The sequence below is a fragment of the Dermatophagoides farinae genome, chromosome 1, assembly GCF_024713945.1.
Source record: "Dermatophagoides farinae isolate YC_2012a chromosome 1, ASM2471394v1, whole genome shotgun sequence".
NCBI lineage: Eukaryota > Metazoa > Arthropoda > Arachnida > Sarcoptiformes > Pyroglyphidae > Dermatophagoides > Dermatophagoides farinae.
The window spans coordinates 7,955,861-7,969,040 of record NC_134677.1 but is presented as its reverse complement, the minus strand read 5'-3'; the positions used below and the strand labels follow the sequence as shown (position 1 = coordinate 7,969,040).

The window sequence follows — 13,180 nt, the reverse complement described above, 5'->3', positions numbered from 1 at the left end:
TATAGTGAATGGTCTAATGTGTGTGTGTGTGTGTGTGTGTATTGGGTCTCAAACAGTCGGATTTCCATTTCACTCTCTCTCTCTCTCTCTCTATCTATCTCAATATCTCCCACACACACACACATAAAATATACACACCCGTTGTTGTTGTTGTTGTTGTATCGAAATATACGGGTATAGTGTATATTCATTCAAATTTTAAATCCGTTTTCAAATTTTTTTTTCACTTGAAATCATCATCATCATCATCATCATCGTCGTTGTCGTCGTTTCCATCAAAAGTATCCAGAAGCTCCTCCCGTAATTTTTAATTTTACTGTTATGAATGAAATTTCATTAAAAAATTTTTGTAAAAAAAAAAAAAAAAATTTGCATGTCCCCGTTTTTTTTTTTTTGCTTTACTCTCTTCAAAACGCCGTGTTTTGTCAAAGACAAGAGAAACGAAAAAAAAACACGACTTCATCAAGTTTACTAATTAATTTAATGGGCAAAACACACACACACAAATTTTTTTTTTGTTCAACATCAGATTTGAAATGGCCAATGGCCATCGTAATCAAATGAATGATTTTATCATTCATGCTTGTCGATAATTTTCCATATGGCCACATCCATCCATTCATTTGTATTACTCAATAAAATTTTTGGTTTTTTTTCATTTCTTTTTTTTCTTCTTTCTTGCAACCGACAATCATCATCAAAAAAAAAAAACGACGATCAAGTGGTAAAAAATGCAAAAAAAAAACCATCTGCCCCCTTGATAATGTAAAGGTATGCGAAAACGAGAAAAAAAACCGTTATTACATACATACGTCCTGTTTCATTACACAAACACACACACACACACACACAAAGGTGAAAGGTCAAATTCCTTGACAAAAACGACAATGTAAATCGATGACAAGTCGATAAAAGTCGGTCGATTACCAATGAATTTTTTTTAGTGGAAATAAAATTTTTCCACACACACACATTCACAATGATGTTGGTGAATGTCCAATCAATCATAAGACTCGAATGCAAGTGCAATAAACTGCAGTTGTTTGTTTTTTTTTTTTTTTTTGTTTAAATTTTATAATTAAATTGCACATCGTTATTGTTTTTAAATTTAAATAATTTCAGTCAATTCAAGAAATATATATAAAATTTAAAAATCAAAAAAAAATGGGAAATGGTGCGCCATCTATTGGCGATGATTGGAAATATTTTTTTTATTGCTTCAGAAAAACAACAAAACGAATTTTTTTCTGTCATTTAAAGTTGAATTATTATTATTGATTGATCTATATATATTGGCCACAAATATTTTGGAAGCACATGTTTTATTTTTTTTTTGTATCAATCAATCCAAATTACATTGCAGGACTGGGGTGGTGGTGGTGTGGGTGGTTAGGCAACAAATAACAAATAATCTCTATTAACACCGGGTTCAATTGACAACAACATTTTTACGTTTTTTATCCACTTTTTGTAGATATGTACAAGTGATGATCATTTTCTGTTGTGTATCATCAAAATGTTTGAATGCTTCCTATTGTTGTTTTTTTTTTTGTTGCAAATTGATAAACAAAAAAACAAAAAATTAATCGAAACTGTGAAAACAACAACAACAAATAATTACCATTGCTAAATTTTTTGCAATACCAGTACTACGAAATTGTTCCGGTACTTCAGTATGGTGTAACAATACTTCATTATTGCCAAGACGTTCATATTTAATGAATGCTTCATTGTCTGCAGACAAAAAAAAATGGAAAACAAGAATTTAAAACAAATGTAAACAAACAAACTGTGCGGGTACACACGTACCTGGGTCAAAGTTTATACGAAATTTTTGTTGTTTAACATCATGTTCAATTTTGAATGCTGTATCCGATGATGATGGCGATACTTGATCAACATTTTTGGCAATCGACATCAATCTAATCGATTGAAAATGATTATTATTATTATTTTTAATGATGGTATAAAAGTTTCCATTCATTATAAATGATGGAAATCGAAATTTATGTAACATTTTTTTTGCGTTTGTTTATGTTGTTGTTGTTGTTGTTGTTATGAATATGATGTACGATCGTTTTGAATGTCGAATGACAAATATTATTATAAATTTTATGTGTATAACTGTATATCTTTGTGTATGTGTGAATGAAGAGAGAGAGAGAGAGAGTTGAAATTGAATGAAAAAACAAAAATTAAAAAAAAAAATAAAAATCCTTGTCTGTTCAAGGTGACTAACACGTGATCACATAAAATTGAATGACATGACATGAAAATAAAAAACAAGTTTTCATCACACACAAACACACACACACATTATATGAAAATGCGTAATAATTTTTTTTTTGTTTACAACTTGTTTCTCAGTTCTATGGATCCATTGATAGATGGCAGCAGTGTATGAATGCAAACACATGGGTTCAATTTTAGAGATCACATTTATAACCGCGGTTAATAATCGACGATCATATACACACATATGACTAAAAAAAAAAAAAAAATTCTCAACTCCAAAGATTAACTAAACATCATCATCATAATCACATATATAACATCAATTGTGATCAACAAACTGAATGGAAAAAAAGCCAGAAATGAATGAATGAATGAATGAAAACGACCAATATATGCATGACGAAGAAGAAACCCCCCCAAAAAAATAGTTCATTTCAAGCCATTTCAAATCACCGTTTGTACTTATTTTTGTTTTCCTGTTCTGTTCATCATTATTATATATGATAAGATTAAAAATGAATTAAATTTAATGTCTGTATAATGCATAACAACAACAACAACAACAACAACAACCAGACATTAATTTTGCTGCTACATAACATCCAAACAAATGGAGAAAAATCCAATGGATAAACCTAAGCGAACGAAAAAAAAATGAGAAATTCTATACAAGATAATGTAATGTAATGATTATTTTTTTTCTATTTTCATTTTTCTCAATATTTTTAGTCTTTGAATTTAGTGTTTTGTTCATTCATTCATTCAATTAATGTTTGATTTGGGCTCCATTGCCATTTATGATGATCGAACATTATCGTATCATCTGCAAGAGGACGATGATGATGATCCATAATAATCGATAAATTCGTTCATTTTCAATAGTCTGTGTGTATGTTGTATGTGGATTTATAATTCTATGGGTATGTACAGCCATTTAGATTCATTACATGGGAAAAGAAAAACATTTCAGAATATTCTATCTGTGCATGTATGTGTGTGTATGTTTAATTGTGACACGAACAAGTCAAGCAGCAAAAAAAAAAAGTTAATTAGTGTGCATCATCATCATTATAGCCTCATCATTTGGCACGATGAAAATTTTCATTTTTTTTCATCCAACAAAAAAAAATAGATATGATGATGATGATAATAAAAACAGAACAAAATTCAAACAAACAAACAAACACTGGCTAGATATATATTTATATAATGGTTGAAAATCATTATTTTGAATAATCGCTCTATCGATGTTGTTTATATTATGATTCTCTATGTGCGTTTTGATTTTTTTTTTTGTATTTTTTTACAAAAATCCTGGATAACAAAGGTGGATCGATTTTTTCTGTTCATTGATATCAGCAACAAATATTCTACACAGAAGAAAAATTTTCTAATCTAAATGAGAATAAATAGGTTTTCTGTAATCATTTTGAAAATAATAATGATAATGAGAGCAGCAATGAAAAAAAAAACAAAAAAAAAATCAAATTATCCTTGCAATATAAACTGTTTTAGAAAATGAATCATGGATCATCAATTGAATGAAAAAGTCAATCACACACATTACCATTGAGGCAATCTTCCATTGATGATGATGATGATGATGATGATAATCAAGACAATCGAGCACAAATTACTTTAAATGATCTAATATTTTGTTCATCTGTATGTATATGGTTGATAATGATGCCCCTGAAGCTGTTGGAAAAACTTTTATAAACTCTTAATTTGAATGAAATTCATTATGATGATGATGATATTTCTACTGAAAAAAAATTGAATTCATCCATCGATTACATTAGTATTCAGAAGGTCTTTTTTTCTTTCTTTCTTTGGAAAATAACCTTCATAAGACCTAGATGAAAAATTTTATTTGAAAAAAAAACAAAAATCAAATCGATGACCTTGCATGAATGAATGTGAGAAAAATAAAAATACATATTTTTTTTTGCCACAAATGTTGTCCAGTATCAAATTACATTTGGTTAAAACAAGCAAAATGTTTTTCACTTTTACTTTTTTTTATACAAAAGCCGAGAAAAAAAACATGTCATTAACATTCTCACAACCTGTACGCGGTTATGAGAAAACAAAATGCATATCGATAAATGATCGATACATTTTTTTTTATTGCAGAGAGAGAGAGAGAGGGTTTTCCTTACCGACGACCATATCAAATTACGATTAATTATTATTAAATTTCTCTCTCTCTCTCTCTTGCATTTATTTACATAAAATCAATTTATGATAAATTGTTTGTTTGACTTTGTGAATTTCCTTTTATTTTTATTTTTATTTTTTTTTACCTATGGATTTTCAGATGAATTCCATATTTGCCATTGTTGTTGTGTGTGGGGAACATTGATACCAGACGGGAAATAAAACAAAACGGGAAAAAAAGTTTTTCTTCTTCTTCTCATGTGGACCTTTCACTGATTACAACATTATTCAATTCGTGATAAACAACAATTTAGGTGAAAAAAAATGTTGGATTTGTTTTTTTTTTGTTTTGTTTTGTTTGTTTCATCCAAGTTCGTGATGTTTTTGTTCCATTCATCCATCCGTCTAATAATTCGACATTCTTTCATTCATCTTCATCATCATCATGTTGTTTTTTTTTTGTTAATGTTAAAACACAATGATGTTGATGATGATGATGATATTAAACACGAACATTGTGATTTATATTTTGTTTGAAGATAAAAAAAAGAAGAATTTCACCAAGAATAGAAAATGAATGAGAAATGCATGAATTTTTTTTTCTTCACTACATAATAATCATCTACAATATCCTTATGTAAATCTTGGTAATTTGCATCATAATACCGAGAATAAGAATACCGTACCGTAACATGTGAAACAAAAATGAATTAATTTTAATCTCATTTTTTTGGATTAATGGTGACGATGGTTGTTTTTTTTGTTTTTTGTTGGAATCAACCAAAAAAAAAAAAAAAAAACAAACCAAATCGAAAAAAGGGTCATTTCGTTGTTCATCGTCGTTCGACATTTATTTGAAAAAGGGAAGCAAAAAAAAAATGAAAATGAAAGTGAAAATCATTTATCATCCAACCCGAGAGAAAGAGAAGAAAAAAAATATACATGCTATACATGATTTTCGGATTTTTTTTTCTTCTTCTTGTTTTTGTTGTCGGAATCGCTCACGGAAACAATGATGATGATGATGGTTCCATGGGTGGATGTAAAACGACGACGACGACGACGACGATGATGATGATGATGATGAGAATGGCGGATGCAGTATGCATCGCAACAAACAAACAAACAACGAAAAAAAAGGGTTGGCCAATGAGAAAAAAAAACAACAACGACGACGACCCTGGAAATTCAGAAAAAAAACACACACACACACAACTACTGTTGTTGTCAAATGAATGAATGAATGAAAAAAGAAAGAAAAATTGACAATCACAATCAATTTACATATACACGATGTACATGATTATTATTATTATTATTAATAATGATTCGTTGGTTGGTTGATGTTTATTATATATTGGTTGACCTAGGAACTGGTATTTTTATGGCTGGAAAAAAAACTGGAGGAAACAAATTGATGCATCAGTCACATCATCATGAGTAAAGACAGAAAAAAATCATTATTCTCGATTCAAACGCAAACCAAACAAAAAAAACCAAAAAGATTTGTTTATTGGTGCAAAAATCATGCTGATAACGAACGAACAAACAATCCGATCGCAAAACAACAATGACAAAAATTTTTGGACAATTTTTGGTTGGTTATTATTCCATCATCATCATCATCATTTCATTAGATTGAAACCAAAAAAGAAAAAAAATTCGGAATATAGATGACGATGATGGGGCGGAATCATATGAAATTGAATCCTTTTTTTTGGTCTTATTCTTTGTTTGCTTGTTTTGTGAATCGATTTATAAATCATCATCATTTATCCATTCATGCAATGTGAGAAAAAAAAACCAATGATTTCGTTTCCATTCACCAATTCTACTCATTATTCATCATCATCATCATCATCAATAGTCGAGATTCGAGAGAAAACAAAAATGGGCAAAAAGTTTCCAAAATATTCAAAATTGATGATTAATTCATTGATGGAGCGAAAAAAAAATCATATCAAAATGAAAAAATTTCTTCAAGAATTCACAAAAAAAATACAGAAACTTTTTCCACTGATGATCGTATTTCTTTACTTTTCGCAAAGAATTTAGTATTTCATTTCAAACTTTTTTTTTCTTTTTTTTTTTGGTTCAACAAAGAATCTTGGAATCATAACTAATTTTTTGTTGTTGTTGTTGTTATGGAAGATAGAATCAAGCAAAACAAATCTAATTTAACAATAAGGATTCCTTTTATCAAATATACACAGACAGACACTGAGACTATTTTTTCATTCCCCTTGTTCACTTTTTTATTCTTGAACAAAATTATTTGAACAATTCTCATCATCATCACCAGCATAATCATCATTGAAATTTATAATGACATAAATATTTGAAAAAAAATATTCATATTTCTCATTTCTCAACTTTATTTTTTTTTTCATTTTGGCCATGTTGTTTGTTGCTGTTTTTTTTCTGGTTATTTGTTTGGTGGTTTCATTCATTCATTCTATGAAATCATCATCATCATCAACATTCATTTGTTGTATAGTGTGTGTGTGTGTTTATATTATTTATTTTTTTTCTGGTGGTGGTGGAGGGGGGTTGATTCACATTTGAAGCCATTCATTCTTATGTAGGCGATATATAACACACACACACACAACATAAATATATATATAGTGGTGGTGTTGAAGATGTGTATTTTGAATGTATGAATTTTTTTTCTTTTTTATTCTGGTGCCAAAAGTCATTAAAAATAATAACACTCATATTTCAAATGTCACACCGAGAGAATGAGAGTGAATCATTTGTTGTTGTTGTTGTTGGTATTTTTTCTGGTGTGGTGGTGGTGGCGGTGGCGTTGTTGTTGTATCCATGACTGTTTTCATCCCCTTGTCCATTCATTTGTTTGTTTTGAACCACCACCATCACCAATATCATCATCATCATCATATCCCCCTTTTCTAATTCTTTTTTTTTGAACAAAAATTCTACACACACACACACAGAGACCAGGATAAAAAAAGATAGATAGAATGGATGAATGTAACCAAGTGTTGGATCTCTGTAATAATAATAATCATCATAATCATCATCATTATATGAAGCATCCAATGTGTGATCTATGATGATTATAATGATGATGATCATCATCAGATTTTTTTTCTCTCTCTCTACGCTCCATATTCTATCTTATGGTCCAAACTTTTGTGTGTGTGTGTGCGTGTATGCCATACATTTCTTTTGTCCGAACCAGAAAAAAAATGCAAATAAAAGTCAGGAAATAGAAGGAAAAAAAAATTTTTTTTTTTTGTTTACAGCAGTTATGTTTCATTTGTATAAATATCTGTTTGTTGTTGTTCATACAGACTACTGCTACAGGGTTAATAAATTAAGTTTTAAATTATTTAAATTTTTTTCCCTATTCATTCAAAAACGACAACAACAACAACAAAACTTTTACACTTTTTTTCTCTCTCATCCACTTTTCTGTTAAGTTTTTGTATGTAATTTTTATTTATTAAAAAGAATTATGTATCTCTGTACGAAAAGAAAATGAACAAGAATAACAAAAAAAACAAGGCAGGCAGGCAGGAATCTTCTTCGATTCTAATTCTCATCATCATCATCATCATCATTGCCAGAATCATCCAAAACAAAAAAACAAACAAAAAGAGAAAAAAAATGTAATCATCATTAATATTGCCATTCATTTTTTTGTTTTATTTTTACTGAAAAAAATACATGTTTTTGTTTTTTTTTTTTTTTTTGGATGATCTTTGTGTGTGATGTGATGTGAATGTTTTGTGGCAGCAAACAACAAATTCACAATGTGTAGAAAAAAAAATACAAAATACAAAAAAGTGTCACCAATCATGGATAGATGGCAGTATTTGTTTGGAAAAAAATTTTAAATTTTTTCTTCACATTCACACACACACACACACATAATCATTTCAAACACAAAAATTTTCAAATCAATCAATCAGGACAAAAATCAAAGAGAAATAAAACAAAAAAAAAAGTTTTAAATTCATTCATTTTAATCTGGACAATAAAAATCAATAATTTATGTGACAGAAAACTAAAAAAACAATTGATTTGTCTGACAAAATATAAACCAAAGTAATAAAGTAAAACTCCCTCATTCTCTGGCTTTCAAGTCTGTAAAAGTATTAGGAAACAAACAAAAAAAAAAAAAAAAAGCAATCTCGCATTCACCCATGGCTGTTGACAAATAATGACATTACCATTTTCATTTTGATTTTTATTTCGTTTGATTGGCAAACAAAAAAAAACGACGAAAACGAAAACAAAAAATCCAAATTCAAGAGAGATTGACATGAATGTTATTGATAGCTGCCATATATCACGACTTGTATTGTAAATCGATTGTGATTGTTTTTTTTTTTGATCATTCAATGAAGCAGAGAAAAAAAATCCATTTCAACAAACAATTCTAATCTCGTTTCATTTTTATTATTCCATTATTTGTTGTTATTTGATGTATATTTCTCGTATTTTAATTTGACGGTAATTGTTTTTTCCGATTTTCTATATAAAAAAAAAATGTTTGGGTCATTTGATTGAAGGCTTTCAATCAATCAAATGACCATTCTATGTTGCATTGTATTGAGAATTGATGAAAAGAATTGAAATCGTTCGTTTGTTTATATGTATGTTCTATATAGAATAAATGAGGTAATAGTGAATGGAATTGAATGACCGAAAAAAAAATAAATAAAACAGAATCTAAAACAATAGGAATGCTACACATTTATTTATTATAAATGTGTATAGGGTGAAATAAATTTGAAAAATGAATGATGAGAGCCATTTGCCATTTTTTCTCTCTCTCTCATTCAATCTCACTTTCTCTCTAATACAATAGAAAACAGAATTTGGCATATCAAATTGGCACCACCAATACACACACACACACACACACACATTTATACAATGGAAAAAAACAGACAAAAAAAATCATGAAAATAAAAATGAATGAAATAAAATGAAACACATAGCTTCAATATAGAATTAATGAGTCGTCCTTGTCTCCACACACACACACACACACACACACAAACATACAAGCTTTTATTCTGATCTGATTCTGATTCTTTATAAATGTTGTGTGCATGGTATGTCTCTAAATCCATATCTCACATGTCAAAATAATGTGTCTAAACTTATTATCATTACATAAATAGAAAAGAATATATAAATGAATGGGCTACAAACGAAGACAGACAGACAGACAGACAAAGATGATGATGATGGCAATGATGATGATGATGACGAAGGCTATTAGTCGATGATGATGATGATGATGATGATGGTTCTACACCCGTTCACACACTCACAGAAATGTATGTTTCAGATGATCGAAAGAGTGAGAAAAAAAATGAAAAGGGGAAAAAAAACATCATGGAGATATCATCAGATTGGAACCCAAAAGAAATAAAAACGAATGTGTTTGATAGCCGAAGCAATTTATCTTGTGTGTGTGTGTGTGTGTGTGTATGAAAACCGAATGTGAAACATGCAGAGAAATCAGTAAAAAAAAACAATATGAAATGTGGAAAAGAATGCAAAATAAATTTGAGTAGCAAAGAGCACAGTCACAGAATATCTATCTATCTATCTATCGATAAATTATCTATCACCAAACAATGAAATCAAGAGAGACAGAGAAAGAGAGAAAGAAAAAAATGATGATGACGACAAAAAAAATTTGATAATTATCATCATCATTATCTACTATCAGATTCACAGTATTCAGTAATCATCATAATTGTTGATTGATTTCCATTGATCAATTGGCCAGTTCAATTGCAATTGTAATTCAATATGTGGTACTGTTTTTTGTTTGGTTCTGGTTAAAAGAAAAAAATTTTTCAAAAAAAAAAAAAAAATTCAAGATATCGTCGTTGTTATTTTTTCTGTTTTGTTTCAAATTTTGTTACAAATTAGATAAAAATGATGATGTATGTCTGTTTGAAATGTTTTCATGATGATGATGATGATTAGTTTTTTTTCCACGATAAAAAAAAGCCAGTTGTTTTGTTTGATGATGATGATGAAAATTTGTGTTTTTTATGTGTGTGTGCGATGAGCATTTCTAATGATATATAACGGTATTGTCTATGTGTATTTTCATGATATCTTTCTAACCGTTTCAATATGACTTTTCATCTTTTTTTTTCCATCATCATCATCATCATCATCATCTAGTGTTTTTCACCAATAACAACAAAAAGTAATAATCATAAATTATCCAAATGGACTTTGTAGTTGTATAGATGAATGAATGAATGGATGGTCTTCTTGGTTGAGTTTATTTTTTTTTCTCTCATATTTCTTTTCTTTTGTTGTGTTATCTGCAAACATTTTTTTTTTGATGAAAAAAAAATTCTTTACGAATTTTTCCACTCATAGAAATCAACATAAAGTTGAATGAATGAAAGATGTTTTTTTCACAAAAAAAAATAAAAGAAAAAATTTGACGTGAAAACAACCACAGAATAGTAGAAAAATTCTAAAATGAAGAATAAAAATACTTCAATTCAATCATAGTATAATAATCATCATTTACAACAACAACAACAATCTTTGTGATATCAATGGTTAATTTTGAATGAACAAAACAAACAAACAAACTCATTCAATGTTGTGTGTTGTATATATGGTTCAAATTTCATTACACTACCCATCATCATCATCATCATCATGATCATCATTCAATTTTACTCATTTTTCACAGTTTTTTTTCATCATCCCATTCATTCAAACAAACAAAATTCATATGGTGAATGGGTGGATAGACAAAAGATCCACATGGAAACACTTTTTGGCCATCAGTATCATAATCATGATCATCCATCAGTATACTATACCATAGGTATTGATAGATGGATAGATATTGTTCGACACCCCTGATACATTAAATGTTTTTGTTGTTGTTGTTGTTGTTGTTGTTATTAATAGATAGACAAACAAACAGAGAAAAAATTAAATTTAAAACACAAATAAAAACTATATTGTAAACGGGTAGATTAGGTTTGAAATCGATAACAAAACAAAACAATAACCATAACAATATCGATGACGATAATGATGATGATGATGGCAAACGAACAAAATTAAAGTTTTTCGACAATCAACAACAACAACAACAAAAAAATGAAAAATAACCATTTAAAAAAATTAAACGATGATGATGATCTACGTAGTAGTAGTAGCATATGGCCCCATGATGATGATGGTTCCCGATGGTCTCTCTCTCGGGCATGAACTTTTGAATTTTTTTTCCCACTCAATTTTTTAAGTAAACAAAAAGCCATTTTTCTTGTATCTGATAATTGGATGTGAATTAACATCATCATCATTATCGAACGATCGTATATATAAAGTTGATGAAAATTGATTTTGTTGTAATTGAAGTGTTATGAAACATGATGATGATGATTACGGAGGTGATGGTGGTTGTTCATAAAATTTGTGTCATCACTAATTTTTTTTCCACAAAAGCCAATTTAATTTGATTTTTCTTCAAGATCATCATCCCATTGGAACTGAACAAATCAATATTTGAAAACATAATGTTGAAAAACAAAAATCGATACTTGATCTAAGAAAAAAAATCTGAATACAAACAAAAATTGATTGACAATCGATTGATTGATATGCAAAAATGTGCGCTGAAACAAAAATCGGAATCAAATCAGCAACCCAGCAAGCCAATTTGCGATCGATTTTTTCCAATACGACAATATCACAATTGTTCATTGTAGTTAATTAAATCGAAATACATTCATTTCATTTGATGACGAATAAGCAATGCAAAAAAAAATGAATAGAATCCAAATCGAAATCGATGAAAATAAAATAAAAAACCAAATGAATCGTCTAAACAATCAATTGTATTTGGATCATTTGGTTATTTGGTATTCGATTCGTTTTTGTCTAGATTATGTTTTTTTTTCTATTATTCTCTGATTGAGCTGAATCGATAGATTTTTTTTTGTCATCTAAAATTGAGAAGAAAAAACAACAACAACCGATCTATTCAACTCGAAACAAAATACCGTTAAAACTAAAAACAAAACGAAAAAAAAAATCTGATGATGAGAATCGAAAATTATTCGTATTTTTGTCACTGAATTCAAGAAAACAAAAAATTCCATTTGTAAAACCAGTGAAGCAACTGAGATCTAGAGAGAGAGAGAACAGAATTAGAATTGAATTCCTTTCTTCTTCTTCTTTTTTTTTTATTTATGTTTTCAAATATTGGTTATTCTCATTTTTTTTCGCTCTTTGAATAGAATGCATTTTCAGCAAAAAAAAAATTTCATCTGGATCATCATCATGGACATTGGTTTTTGTTTTGTTTAATGTAAATTATTTATTTGCACTTGCACAATTTTTTGTTTGTTTGTTTGTTTGATCCAAGAAAAAAACACACACACACACAAAAGTTTTGATTTTTTTTTCTTTCATTCTTTTGATTCAATTTGGATCAACCGGCAAACGATTATCGTTAAAGTTTTTTTTTCTTCATTTCGTTGTCTTTGTCTTGTTAAATGATGATAATGATGGAAACAATCATTTGGCGTATAATAAATATACGTGCCAAGTATCCATAATGGATGAATCGATGAAATCAATTGTTATTCTAATATGTGACACAAAACGTTTAGACTGTGTTGATGTTTTATCATTCCATTGCTTGTTTGTTATTATTCTGTTTGCTAATTGATTGGGATTCACACCGAAAACATAAACATAAACTGTTTTGTTGTCGTTTTGGAATATTAATTAATAAATTAAAGAAAAA

The 13,180-nt window shown here is 28.7% G+C and overlaps 1 protein-coding gene across 1 annotated transcript; it reads right to left on the bottom strand.

The window, feature by feature from the left end:
* Positions 1-1,303: 1,303 nt before the first annotated feature.
* Positions 1,304-2,150, bottom strand: LOC124491874 (protein NATD1). Its single transcript, XM_047054589.2, has 3 exons — positions 1,810-2,150; positions 1,622-1,734; positions 1,304-1,531 (listed from the first exon to the last, which is right to left on the bottom strand). The coding sequence occupies exons 1-3, from the start codon at positions 2,015-2,017 to the stop codon at positions 1,430-1,432; spliced, it is 423 nt and encodes a 140-aa protein (XP_046910545.1). The 5' UTR covers positions 2,018-2,150; the 3' UTR covers positions 1,304-1,429.
* Between the last annotated feature and the right edge of the window lie 11,030 nt (positions 2,151-13,180).

Bases quoted from the DNA above. Each gene is read 5' to 3' on its own strand.
- LOC124491874 (XM_047054589.2), bottom strand. From the start codon at position 2,017: ATGTTACATAAATTTCGATTTCCATCATTTATAATGAATGGAAACTTT. The intron at 1,735-1,809 runs GTACGTGTGTAC...TTTTGTCTGCAG, and splicing joins TCGTATAAACTTTGACCCAG to ACAATGAAGCATTCATTAAA. The intron at 1,532-1,621 runs GTAATTATTTGT...AAACAACAATAG, and splicing joins TTGCAAAAAATTTAGCAATG to GAAGCATTCAAACATTTTGA.